The 14,514-nt window shown below is 44.4% G+C and overlaps 1 protein-coding gene across 1 annotated transcript in view; it reads right to left on the reverse strand.

Annotated features, from left to right (window-relative positions):
- Positions 1–1,293: 1,293 nt before the first annotated feature.
- The window catches only part of slc3a1 (solute carrier family 3 member 1), a 35,098-nt gene continuing 21,877 nt past the window's right edge, over positions 1,294–14,514 (reverse strand). The window contains exons 6-10 of the mRNA XM_078557189.1: positions 11,881–12,005; positions 9,746–9,947; positions 9,034–9,216; positions 7,957–8,079; positions 1,294–2,649 (exon numbers count right to left, since the gene is read on the reverse strand). Of these exons, the coding sequence (XP_078413315.1) occupies positions 2,209–2,649; positions 7,957–8,079; positions 9,034–9,216; positions 9,746–9,947; positions 11,881–12,005 (1,074 nt within the window). The 3' untranslated portion in view covers positions 1,294–2,208. The remainder of the gene's footprint in view (positions 2,650–7,956; positions 8,080–9,033; positions 9,217–9,745; positions 9,948–11,880; positions 12,006–14,514) is intronic.

Raw genomic sequence — 14,514 nt, forward strand, 5'->3', positions numbered from 1 at the left:
GGTTACATTGGCTCACCTGCACATAGATTTTTGAGGCTCCAGGACCATAGAAATGGAGAGGAGATCAGGGATGGCTGGTGGCCTGGTCTCTCACTCTTATCTGGAGGTCCTACTGTGGGATATAAGGAACTACAGTGAGGTGATCTTTCCCAAGGACAGGTGGAACAGGACAACCTCTGCAACCAAGCAGGCATGGATAGAAATGACCAAGGAAGGCAAGAGCACAAGTGTGGCTCCTCCAAACGGGAGATGGTGCACCTAGAGGATCCAGGACCTCATGAAGGCAGGAAAGACAAGTGGTCTCACACTTTCAGGTTCCACTCACCACACTGACTTTCCCAGCATTCTCTTGCACAGCACTCCTCAGAACAACTCGCCTTGTAGTCCCACTCATTCCTCTCCCTCCAGGCATCTAATTTCCTCATCTGAACAACCAACATTCACACTCACCCTCATCTTATTGCCCCCTCACACCCATATTTCATTGTAACCCTTCACATATCCCTCCCACTTCTTCACAAGCCATTTCTAACATTCATAACTCTGCATTCAGGAGAAGACAGCACATAACTTGGCAAGAGGCAGAGGTATTGGGGTGGTGGGGTGGTGGTGGGGGTTGGGGGGGTGGCTCTCCAATAATAGGCAGCCTGACGGCCGCTGACAATATGTGCCCACTTGGCCCTCTAGGAAAGAAGTCTTGTTCCAAAAGGCTGTAGATGTTCAGCAATGACCTGCCATGAAAACCTGAATGTCCTGCAGCACTGGTGCTCACACATCTCGAGAGAGCTCATTCTGTACCTGTAAACCAAGTGTTGGGGGTCTCACCTCCTTGGAGCTAGATCCCTGTGTACATCCCATCTGGCCAGTGGAGGGGCAATGCAGTTGAGGAGAAGGCAGCTGGTCCTGCTATTGGTGTTGCTCCTACTGGTATTGGTGCTGACGGTGATAGTGTTGCTTTTATTCCTTCCGTCTTTAGAAGTTCAAGGTACAATTGTGTAAGCTGCTCCCATGTCACGGTGAAGGCTGGCAGCAGGGATGTGTGGCTGAAGGTGAATGAAGTGCTAGACAGGTGAAGCACCTTCCAAAAAGTTGACAATCATTTGTCAAACAATGAAAGCACTCTGATAGAAAAAATGCTTTGAACAGCAGTCTTTCATGTGGCCATGGCTGGAGCCGTTCAGTTTCTTCCCGCTATGCACCCGCCTCGGTCACCCTGATGAGTTGCTGACAGGTCAAGAAATAGGTGCCCGGGCCAGGAAATCGAGAATTGAAGGTTAAGCAGCTCTTAATAAGCTTTTTAATTACATTAATTACTTAGTCAACAGATCTAATTGGATTCCCCACTTGCCTTCAATATCACCCTGCAGAAACCCAAAAGAAGTCAGGATGATGTTGGGACACTAAACTGTCATCAGTTTTGGGGGATTTATCTCCCTGCACACATGCAAACCCTCTTCGCCTTGCTTGGGAAAAATCACCCCCTATATTTTAGTGAGCAAGCAGCCAATCTATGGAATAGCAACTTGCATTTGAACTAAGAGAGGCCATGCCATAAAGCAGGAGCACAGAAGGGACAAGGAGAAGGAATTTGGCTATGTCAATATCATGCAGAGAATGAGAGTGAACAAATAGAGCACAGTCCAGCAACAAAGCAGGTTTTTACCGGTCTTAGCTGAGTAAGAAGACAGAATGATAGCCTGAAAGAATGCAAACTCAGAATGATTGGAATTGTGTGGACAGAATTTGGGTGGCAACAATACATTGAAGTGCTTTACAAAGAAAAGGGAGAGTGAAAATAGGCATTAAGAGGATGCAAGGGTCAGGCATGGACTTCATATGGAAAGATAGCAACAGTTTTATTAAATGATGGAACAAGGCCTGACGAAAAGGGACCACTGATGATGTCAAAGAGCATTGTGCTGAGCTGAGGTAACTGTATGGTGCAAATCTGGGTCAGAAGGGGATTCAGGGTACAAGGTAGAGGTCTCATGGAGGGGATGAGTTCTTAGAAGCATGCATTTTTGACTAAATGTTTTACAGAAGAGTTTTGCATACAATAAACAAAGTAAACTGTAGTTTTATTAATGCATAATTTGCTCACAGATCAATGGTTGAATTTCTTATAATTTCATGCATATTTCACTTTTTTTCTATACCACATTAGTGAATCATCAGAACATCTTTAAAAACTTTTCTTTTCAAAAACTCTTAACAATTCTTGTAAAGTATATCAAATGTACTCAAATAACATGCTTTCTGTGAAATATAGCAGCTGTCTTTGAATTCTGCCTTATTGTGAACTGGATTGCTCGTTTTGTATTCCAGTACAAGACCTTCACCAGCACTAGTTACCACTGATGCTGTTTGAACCTGATTTCGTTTTTCATTAAAGTCGGTACTGAGCCGCACATTTACTTCTTTAGGAAGATCTGGAACTTTGCTTGCCAGGTTGGTTGTTGAAGCGTTACCAAAATTTAGTACAATCAGGAAGACTGAATCCAAACCATCCAATTCTCTCACATATGCAAACACATCTGTATCATTCCAAATGTAACACATCCATCCCCTATGAATAGGCAACTCATTCTGACGAAGAAAGCTCAGCTCACGGTACAGGGTCAAGGTGGAGTTTTGTTGTTTCCTTTCAACCTGTCAAAATGATCACACAGGAAGTGATGAACTTCGGGAATATACGTCAGTATAATTTAAAAAGCGCTTGAATTACAAGTCCCCTAGAAACTAAATAGGTTTAAAATACCTAGATAGAGAATGTATTGTTTAACTGATCCCATTTTCCCCCATTTCTGACCAAATGATCTACACCTGCACTTATTTAAATCCTTCATTTTACCGTCAGCGAGCAGAGGGCGGGGCCCGTTCACCGACACCTAAAATGACACAGGATAATGTCAGGCGGAACCCCCGACGTCATCCCACCCCATTTAAATTTTCAGGAAGGCGGGAGCGCAGCAAAATCAGCTGTGCGCCCACCGACCTGTCAATGGCCAATGGAGGCCATTGACAGGATCATTAAAAAATTAAAGGACCTGCCCGTCCAACCTTAAGGTTGGCAGGCAGGCCGGGAGCCCCGGCGGGGAATAGAAAAAACATGAAACCTCATCCACCGGCGGGATGAGGTTTCATGCAGGGTTCTAAAAAGTTTAATAAAGTTTTACTGTAATTTATGAACAAGTCCCATCTCATGTGACATTGTCACATGAGGGGGACATGTTAGGGAATTTTTTTTTTCTATTTTTAATCTTTTTAAAAGTGTAAGTGATCTCCCTGAGGCAGCACTTAGTGTTTGTTCAGTCAATTGGTCTCTCTCTGCCTATATTGTTTCAAGCATCAATTAATATCAAGGGTGCAGCCCGCGTTCACTGGACAAAGTGAACCTGATAACCAAAAACATAAAATTGGCGACGAGGATAAACTGGATCAATTGATGGTAATCAAGAAAGCCTCAGTAAGCTATCTGCGTTACTTCGCCACTACCTTGAAAGCTGTTTGAAAGTGCAGTCTCCTTAGTCATCGAGTGGGCCGTGGTTTGGACATCTTGAACCATTTGACCCTGTTTCTGATGACTGGTCTCATTACATCGAACGCCTAGCATTCTTCTTTATCACTAACAACATCGTGGGGAAGGACAAGACACGTGTAGGAGCAAGACATATGGGCTGATCTACAGCCTCACATCACCTAACACCCCCAATACGAAGACTTCTGACAAGTTAGTAAATATTGTCAAAAACCACCTGAAGCCAAAGCCTGTTTTAAATTCAATTCGAGGAATAAGCTTCCAGGCGGGACAATCACTGGCTATGTGGCTGCTTTAAAGGAATTAACGGAATATTGTGAGTTTGGAACTTCAATTAATGACATGTTGAGAGACTGATTGGTATGTGGAATCGGGGACGATGCTATTCAAAAGCAATTGCTATCTGAAATTAACCTAGACTTCAGTAAGGCATTAGAATTGGCAACAGCCATGGAGAGCGCTGTTAGAGACTCGGAGGCAATAAAAGATACACAAAATGGTGCCGTCCATCTTGCAGGAGTGGGGAGGGCCAGTAACAAAAGGCGTGGAAATGCCGGACTCTGCAAAATGGCGTGAAAGGGCCACTATGTACAGACCATTGAAGAACAACAGCACTACAGTGAAAACCCATGACATTAATGAGAGAAATACATCCAGGCAGCCTGCAGGCGATCGACAGTTCAGAAATATCGAATGCTTTTTCTGCCACCATAATGGTCACATAATGCAGCACTGTAAGGATAGGCTGAAACTGCATTTTGAAAAAAAGGGAGAAATCGCAAAATCTGTCTCATTGAAGAACCAGAAGAAGCAGAATCTGACACTTATTCATTAAACAACCTGAAAGTGGGTAGAACTGAGCCAATCCAGGTGGTCATTAGAGTCAATAAACAACCCATCAAGATGGAGGTCGATACTGGGTCAACAATGCCAGTCATAGGAGAACATATGTTCAGGTACTTGAATAAAGGAGTCCATTCTTTAAGTTTGCAAGAATCAGACACTAAGTTAAAAACGGCAAAGAAATAAGAGCGAAAGCGATATGTCAAGTCCTGGTGTAGTATAGGGATCAGTCTGCAAATTTACCCCTTATAGTAGTAGCTGGGGCGGGCCCCAGTTCAATTGGTCGCAACTGACTCAAAAAGATTAAATTGCAATGAGTGGAGATTTTTCAAATCAGAACGAGAAACTTGTAGGAATTGTAACAAAAGTACACTTCCATTTTCAGTGACAAGCTAGGAAGGATTCGTGGGCTACAAGCCAAAATCCACGTAGACCCTAATGCAACCCCCAGATTTATGAGAGCCAGATCAGTCCCTTATGCTCTATGGGACAAAGTTGAGACCAAGCTAAGCAGGCTGGAAAAGTTGGGCATCTTACAACCAGTGCAATTTTTCGATTGAGCAGCACCCATAATACCCGTACTGAAGCCAGACCAAAGTGTTTGCTTATGCGGTGGCTATAAGTTAATTGTAAACAGGGTGGCCAAACTTGATAGACACATGATACCAAAGATTGATGAATTATATTCAAAATTGGCAGGGGGCAGCACATATTCAAAACTCGACATGAGCCACGCCTACCAGCAGGTAGAGTTGGAAGAAGGCTCCAGGGAATTTGTGACCATTAATACACATCGAGGATTGTATCAATATACTCGACTACCCTTTGGGGTCTCATCGGCGTGTGCTATTTTTCCAACGTTCCATGGAAAATCTACTTCAGGGACTGCCCCATGTCGTTGTCAATCTGGATGATGTTTTAGTCACTGGACTAACTGATGAAGAACACTTAGCTAATTTGGAGGAGGTGCTGAAACACTTCTCACAAGCAGGGGTACGCTTGAAATGAGAAAAATGTACTTTCCAAGCCAAAGGGATAATCTCTTGGGCCATAAGGTCAACACACAGAGCCTGCATCCCGTGGAAGAAAAGGTCAAGATTATTCGCAAGGCGCCTGCACCGAAAGACACAACAGAAATAAAGGCCCTCTGAGGCATGACAAACTACTATGGGCAATTTCTCTCAAATCTATCAACTGCACTGGCTCCGTTATACACATTGCTTAAGAAAAACTGTAAATGGATTTGGTAAGCTCTGCACCAGGAGGCGTTTCTGAAGGTAAAGCAGTTGTCAAGATCATTGGCCCTACTGGCCCACTCTGACCCAAAGAAAGAATTGATTTTAACTTGTGACACATCCCCTTATGGAGTAGGGGCTATACTTTCACGTCGGATGGTGGATGGCTCCGAACGACCCATGGGTTATACATCTCAAACGCTCAGTGCTGCAGAGCGACGATATTCTCAAATTGAGAAGAAGGGCTTGTATATTGTGTTTGGTGTTCAGAAATTCCATCAATACCTCCATGGTTGCCATTTTCACATTATATCCGACCACAAGCCTCTGCTGGGATTATTTGGAGAAGATAAGGCGATACCCCCCATCATATCTGCCCACATCCAGAGGTGTCCTGCTTACTAGTATACTTTTATTCACTGACAGGGAAGCCAGATCGCACATGCTGATGCACTGTGCCACCTCCCCTGCCAGATAACAATGTGAAGATTCCAATTCCCCAGGAACTTGTCTTAGTACTAAATTTTTTGGATTTCTCTCCTGTCCAGGCCAAACAAATCTGTGAGTGGACAAGCCGAGGTCCACTTTTATCTCACATCAGGGAGCAAGTCTTGAAAGGATGGTCAGGCAAGCCAAAGCCTGATGACATGAAGCTCTACTTCAATCGCAGATATGAGCTCACCTGCCAGGATGGCGTATTGCTCTGGGGAGCAAGAGCTATTGTGCCCCTAAGAGGGCGAAGGCCATTATTGGCCGAATTACATAGCGCTCACCCTGGCATTTAGTAGGATGAAGATGCTCACGTGCAGCTACTTGTGGTGGCCAGGGGTGGACGTGGACATCAAAACCCTAGTCAAAAGTTGTCTTCAATGCCAGCAGGTACAAAAGCTACCTCCCCTTAGCTCCACTACACCCCTGGGAATGGCCGGGGCGGCCATGGGTGCGCCTCCACATCGACTACGGGGGGCCCTCTTGGGCACGATGTTCCTTTTACTAATAGACACCCATTTCAAGTAGATGGATGTCTATGGAGTCCGGTCACCCATGTCTGCTGCCACCATAGACCGTTTGCGACAGAGTTTTGCAATACACGGATTACCAGAGGTGCTCGTGTCAGGTAACCGGACTGCATTTACCAGCGGGGAGTTCCACAGGTTTAAAACCCTCAACGGAATAACTCATATCAAAACCTCACCTAACCGCCCTGCCTCTAATGGTTTAGCTGAGCAGGCAGTCCAAACTTTTAAGTTCGGGATGATAAAGCTGGACGGGGATTCCATCAGCATCAGATTGTCACAGCTCCTGTTCGCATACCGGAGAATGCCACGCACAACCACCGGTATTGCCCCACTGAATTACTAGTGAAGAGACGTCTCTGCACCCGTCTAACCTTTATCAGGACCAATTTATGGGGGAGGGTGGAGAGAAGCCAAGAGGCTCAGAAGACCAGACATGATGGCCATAATCATGAAAGAAATTTCATGGTGAGAGACATAGTTCTCACAAAGAACTTTGGAGATGGGCCCAATTGGCTATTAGGTGAAGTGAGTGCCGTGACAAGACCTCTCTCCTATAGTGTATTGATAAACGGCTGAATAATTAGACGACACATGGATCATCTCCAGAGAGGCGAGATAGTCCCATAAGAAGGAATGCAATCATCATTTGCGTTTCAGTCTGCACCGTACATGGAAGAAATGTCATACGATGTGGAAGTACCGGTGGAGCCTGTTGGACCCAAGAGAGTCGAAGACACAAACTTGCCCACTTCCACCAAAGAGCCTGGTGGACAGTTGACACCTGAGGAGGGGGTCTCAGAAAAACCAGCCGAGATCATTGAGCTATGATGCTCGACACGTCCAAGGAAGCCTCCTGAGAGTCTTGACTTGTAAACAGTTATTCATGTAAATAGTTGGAATGTTATGAAATTTGTCAATTGTACTTTCAAGTAAAGGGGGAGGGATGTGGTAAAGTGAAGCGCTATGTGCCTTTAAGAGAATGTATTTAACTGACCATTTGATTGTATCGACCAATCGCTATACAGCGCGGGCTACTTGGGTAATGGTAAGTCTAGAGCTGGAGGTGATTGAAGAAGCACACATTGTGTTAATGTTCTGTTCTTAATTCCAATAAACCACCAGTGTTTGTTCAGTCAATCAGTCTCTCTCTGCCTATGTTGTTTCAAACACCAACTAATGTGCTAATGTCAAGGACGCAGCCCGCGTTTGCTGGACAAAGCGAGACTGCTAACCAAAAACATAAAAACAAGTTTAGCTCTTTGAACTCACTTCACTTGATCAGTTTTTGTATAAATAATTCTGAAAATTCTGTCTCACTTACTTCAACATTTACTGTAGCATAATTTGGGTGGACACTCAGCCAAGTTTTGTTTGCTGTACTGAAGCCAGCATTGGCACTGCTATCCCATTGCATTGGTGAGCATTGTGAATCTCGATTTGCTGTCTGTAACCAAATTTAGATGAAATTTCAGCTGCTTGAAGAAGTTATTCAACTTTTTTTTTCTTATGTAAAAATATTTGTCTATAAACTTTATTCATATTATTTGCCCACACGTTTCCTTTAGATTTGCATTTCATTTAGCTTATGGGATGGGAAACATTTTTGTTCCATGCCAATCATATCCCATATCAATACAAGGAATACTGTCAGTCTGTAACAATTCAGAACACGGTAAGTGCCAATCTCCAGTTAACACAATTAGGAACTGAAAAGTGATTATCAATTTACATGTGAATTTTAGGTTTAAGTTTTATTTTCCATTGCAATTTAAAATCAACAAACACATTATGGCACTATCAAGTGAATAATTAAATTCTTCTTTCATGTACAACTAGAGAATATTGGGATAAAAGCAAAACACTGTGGATGCAGGAGACCTGAAATAAAAACAGAAAGTGCTGGAAAAACTCAAGCGGTCTGGCAGCATCCGTTAAGAAGGAGAGTCATATTGGACTCGAAATGTAAGCTCTGTTTCTCACTCCACAGATGCTGCCAGACTGGCTGAGTTTTTCCAGCACTTTCTGGTTTTATTAAGGAATATTGAGACCTATTTTGAGGTAAGTGGCATCCTTACCACCAATTTTCAGATGTTAGGGAGAATTCTAACTGGCAGCAAGTTTTGGCTGGGCGTGGAGGCAGACTAAGCAGCCCCTGATGTTATTAGTGGTGATTTTAACTGCCAGGCCTCATAAACATTGGTGTGGCTGCCTCCATTTTTATGAGGTGGCCACAAAGAAAAGAATGGAGACTGTCCAAATCCATTTCATGTAGATCTGTTTGCCAACAGGGAAGAAATTTCATTCTAACAATCTAGACCAGACTTTGGCCCAAATCCCAGATGCCATCGATTTAATCTCCTAAATGTTCTAAAAACTTAAAATGTAGTCAAATACATACTAGATTGAATTTCCCAAAAGGATCTTGAATCTCTGTTTCAGATACATTGATATTTTCCATTCCTAATTCTTCCCCATAGTAAGTGGTAGGAGTTCCAGGAAGAGTCAGCAGAAGCATATTAATGACATTAGTGTACATTGCACCAACACGGGATGCAATACGCGAATTGTCATGATTTCCTACCTAAAAGTTAAGCAAATAGTCTCTTTTAAATAGCATCTAGTAACACTACCATGCATAATTTAAACATTGGATTACAACATCCAGCGTGTTACATTGATAAACCAGTTCTTATCACACATATCTTTAAAACATGTAAGTATTCCCAGATAAACTCTACTTTGATTTCTCTACTCTGCTCACTACTTTGCATACTCTCAAACCAAGAGGAATTTCCCTATTTGCTTCAAAGTGAGCTTTGTATTTCTCTAACAAGCCAGCTTTGGAGATTCACTGAGTGAGATTCACAAATGATTGCTGAAACTAATGTTTTTTACTGTGGATTTCTGTTCCCCACAAATGTAAGTTGAAACGATGCCAACATATTTCACAATTTAGACTCAGCAGCAAAAGAGAACTTTGGATTCAAATCTAACCTGCTACGCTGGAAGAAAAATATTTAAGCCAACCAAGATAGCAAATCAATTAAAACATTACCAGTGACCTATAAAATTAACTATTTGCTATGAAGTGTTTGTAGGTAAAGACATACCACCCAGTTTGGCCATGCTCCTGCAGGCATGTTGCGCATCCAATAATCTACAATTTTAAGTACTCCATTTCCTGACAAATCTTTATAGAGATCAATAAGGTAGAAGTTAGAGGGAAAGTCAGCTTCTTGTTGTATTGGTGTTCCATAGTACATCATAGTCTTATAAATTTCTTCATTGTCATAGGATTCAGTCACCAAAAATCTGCAAAGATAATATGGCTAAGAATTTAGTCCATTCTCTGACAAGCAATCAAAAAATAAATTATTTGTCTTAACCTTATCACAATGTACTCCTCTAACCTGTATAATATGAATAAAGTCAAGTGTTTGCACATATAGGGGTAAAAATGTTTTGTGTCGACCTCATGTCAGTACTTACCATCTTCTGAAGATGAGGAAGCGCGTATATTTTAACCAATGAGCTAAACTACAATAAGAAGGAATTTTTCAAGGATCCACAAAGGACCTAGATATTGGGCAGGTATAGGCTTATTCCAGGCCAAAGGAAATTAAGGTTTATATCAAAAAGTGGTTTTCATTACTGAACACAGGAAAATTAGAGTAAAAATCTAATGAGATCAATAGGAACAGCACAAGAGGCAGCGCTGGGGCAGGATTTTGGATATGTCTCTCTGACTTCAAACTTGATAGCAAGACTTGAATAAGATGACAACAAAGACCTGTAACCAGAAAAATATACATAAAGTTTCTACTTTTCAGAAGCTGCAGACTACAAGCTAGATTTTCTTGCCTTTTTTTCTATAACATCATGGCAGAAAGCAAAGGCATTATTTAGAAAAAGGGAGGGTTTTGTTCAGATAGGAGAGCAAAATGTAAAAAATTTCAAACCTAAACTCAGCCCTTTCCCTAGAGGTGACCATCACTTAAATATTTTAATGATGCTGTGTTCTTAAGATTTTAACTCTCTTCCAGTGTTAATGAAAGCCCATCCGGTTTCCTGGGTCTAAGGAAATGCAACATCTGAAGGGAACTGAGGACTGTTGGATCAACCGGTAAGTGCCTTACTGACTCTAGGGCCAAAGGAGCAGGAGTGCCGCTTCTGGCCCACCAAGCTACTTTGTAAATCTCCCCATCAATCAAATACTTCTCCCAACTGCAATCTAATGTGCTGCATGACCTGCAATCTTCCCCTGACCTCCCCTCTATGACCTCTTCTGCATGTGATCTCCTCCAACCCAACCCACACAATCTCCAAGCTACACACCATTGAGGGTCCTCTGACACCTGATTTTTCCAAGTCCCCCCATCAATGTTCCCCCTTCCCCTCCATGCTTCAAGGCTATGGCCTGATTCTCCAGGCCCAAACCCTCACTCCGCAACAGCTAGACAGCCTCTTAATCTGCCTGGATGCAGCAGTGAAATTTGATGGGTCCTGAGGGAAACCTGTCCTTCTCCCCCCAATCCACCAACAGCCCCAGCTCCCAGCCTCCACCCAATCCCATTTCCCTGGCCCCCTCACCCTAAGTTTCTGCCTCCCCCCCACCCCAATGCCCTCCAGCTCCCTCCTTCCATCTCCCCTTCAGGCTCCCTCCCTCCCCATGTCCCTCATCATCTCCCAATAAATATCAGGCTCAAGAGTTTGCTGTGTTAGAAGCAAACAGCTGAATATAGCTTATTCTTGGCAGGAACTGACCCGTGGGACAGACTTGGCAGTTATAATGCTCCCTACTGGAGTTATACCTGTAACTTTGTAAAACAGTGAATGGTTAATATTCTTGATCATATTGCAATACAAGGGTATTTAACATTGCAAAGAGGAGGAACTTAACTTTATTGATCATGCTCCAGCAGAAAGTCAAAACGGACTCTCTGGTCAAATAGGATAGCACTCTCACCTCTGAGTCAGAAGGTTATGATTCAAGGCCTATTGCAGGACTTGAGCTCATAATCTCAACTGACACTACAGTGCAGTACTAAGGGGATGTTTTACTGTTGAGATGCTCTCCTTCCTGTTCCATTGGTTAACATGGATGTTAATGACTGCATGACAAGGAAAAACAAGAATTCTTCAATTGTCCTAATGAAAAACCCTCATTTAAACAATACCATTAACCACTTTTGAAGATCTTTAGGATCTTCAGGAAAATAGTATCGAAGTACAAGACTTTCCTTACCTGTATCTGTTAGCTTCTCTACTAAACTCCTTCAAAAGATGTTGCCAGCTACGGATAATATCATGCAAGCCCACTTGTGTGGCTGTGTGATCATGATAGAGCTCATCATATGATATGATACTATTCTGGAAGAATAAAAAAAGAAAATCACATTAGTACAACTAACTCAGTGCTCTTTATAAGCTGGAACTAACAGAAGAATTTCAACCTTGGAGATCATTACACCTGAGCCTGGCTGGAAGGAGACATTGTAAAGTGAACCCTAGCTGATTTCTCCGTAGTCCAAGGCCATTTAGATTATCTTGTTCTCTGAAACCAGCTAGCTGAGCACAGACCAAAGACCTACAAGAAATTCTGGGTGGGATTTTACAGCCCCCCACCCCCAGGGGGAGGGTTGGCAGGCAGGCATGGGCCATAAAATTGGGCACCATGCCATAGGGGCCATTCCCAGCACTTACCAGCCTGCCCCGGAGGGTTGTGTCAGGAGGCCTGCCTGGCCGTAGGTCAGTTAAGGCCCTTAGGTGGTCAATTAATGGCCGCTTAAAGGTGTCCTTTTAGAGAGGCCCATGCCGAGTGTGCAGCCAACAGGTTTCGCTGTTCAGGCTGGTAGCAGTCAATGGGGGGTGTACCTCCTTTGCAGACCTCCCCAGCCTCACATTTCTCCTTGCCCCTGTCCTGTCCCACCCCCAAACCCCCACCCCCGCCCAGCACCCTAGGCAGGGCCTGCCAATCTGGCCCCAGAAAGACAGCAACTTACCTTATGTCCAGGTCCATCGCTGCACACTTTCTTGGGGGCTGGCTGTGGTCCCAGCTCCCGGTGGTGTTGCTGGGACCAGAAAGCTGCCAGCCATTTGATTGATTGGCAGCTCTCGGAGGCAGGACTTCCTCCTCAGAAGGGATTGGAAGACCCACCTCAAGCCAATGAACAACCCAATGACCATGGAATGGCTACAGGGCAAGGAGGGGTAGGCTCACTCCTGACTTTAATGTAATTGCACTGGGACACCACCAACTCCCACAAAATCTAGTCCTCTGTTTCTGTTTCATGTTATGCATAGATCAGTAGGCAGGGTTTTCCCAATGCTTATGATATGATGATACCTTATGACATCAATGGGAGACGCAGACCATCTTTGTGATCATACCATGCCAGAATTTTGTGTTCTGCCCAAGAGTGGATTGACAGGTGGGGGGGATGTAAATTGGGCACTATGGTGGTGGCCCCAGTGCCTAATTAATTGTCACTTATCAGCCTCCTCCTGCCGTCACTGGGATTTTATCCACATCAAAGGATGCCAGGGCCCAGTATCCCAGCCACCAGTTAGAACCTGGTGACCTATTTGTTGGCTAGGGTGGTGCTTCCAGTTCACACACCCTGTTCCCAACAAAAGCTCCCTGCAAGGCCTTCCCCCAACCAACCCCACCTCCCCCCCCCCATCCCCACCACTGCCCTGACAAACTTGGCTCCCCATCCCCACTACCTTTAAGTCCAGATCCATGATATTTCTTCTTTGGGGACTGCCTGTAGTCCCAGCAGCAGCCTCCACTCCCAGTGGCGCTGCTGGGACTGGAGAGCTGCCAAGCTATATGATTGGCCGGCAACTCTCAGAGGCAGGATTTCCTCCCAGATTGGCAGCTGTCTCGTCTGAGTCAACTAACAGCCTGGCAGCCATTAAATTGCTGGGAAGCAACCTGGCTAACAGAGGCGAGGTCACACCTGACTTTTCATCTGGGATGTTGGGCCACCGACTCTGCTTCAAATTCTGAGTCACATTCCAATATTCAGGGTGAACTGCAAATTCTATCTGTGCTCTTGATAGGCAGCTCACTCTTTGGGAGCAGGCTGTAGTGGGGGGTGGGGGGTGGGGGTGGTGGGGGGACTTGGGGGCATGGTGGATGTGGATTCTGGCGAGGCCACTGTCTTTTGAAGGCAGCCTGCACCCCTGAAGGAAAAGGTGCAGTTTGTGCAATAAAAGATATAATAGATGACTGCAGCTACAGCCCTTCTCCCAAGTCCCAGGTTTTCAGATGGTGAATGTGGTGGTGCTTGTTGAGCAAGCAAAAAGTAGGAAGGAAGCCCTCTTTCCCAGTTACAAGATGCCAGGCACCCAGGAAAATAGCACAGCAGTAGTGGAGACATATACCGCCAATATCAATGTGAACAGTATCATTCTCAAAATCAGCCAACAATGCCAGAAAAGTTCAATGCTCACACCAGAGGTGCAAAGATAAGTCTCCTAGTCACACCTCTTTTACTCTGTGCTTACCTTTCACCACCATACTTTAGCCTCCGCTCTATCAATCCTCCCCTTCCACCCTCCCCATGCCTCTTCCCTAGTCACATCTCCCCATTTCCATTTGCACACTCAACACTGGCTACTGCCGCTATGACTTTGCCCCCATCCCCACACCTGTTGCTTCTCACTCTCAACTAAGCTGACTCACACTTCTTCATAATTCTGCAACAGAGTGCCTGCTAACCCCTTCAGTCTTCTTGCAGTGCAAGCTAGTACACAACAGGAGAAAGATGACAAGACCTAAAAGAGGGTTGGTATCAGTGCAAAGCTCGTGCCAAGGTGAGGCATTGCCATCCTGGCATAGGAGGGACATGCTGTGTGGCAGATGGTGAGGCTG

This window comes from Cetorhinus maximus, chromosome 14 (assembly GCF_964194155.1).
Source record: "Cetorhinus maximus chromosome 14, sCetMax3.hap1.1, whole genome shotgun sequence".
NCBI classification, from domain to species: Eukaryota; Metazoa; Chordata; class Chondrichthyes; order Lamniformes; family Cetorhinidae; genus Cetorhinus; species Cetorhinus maximus.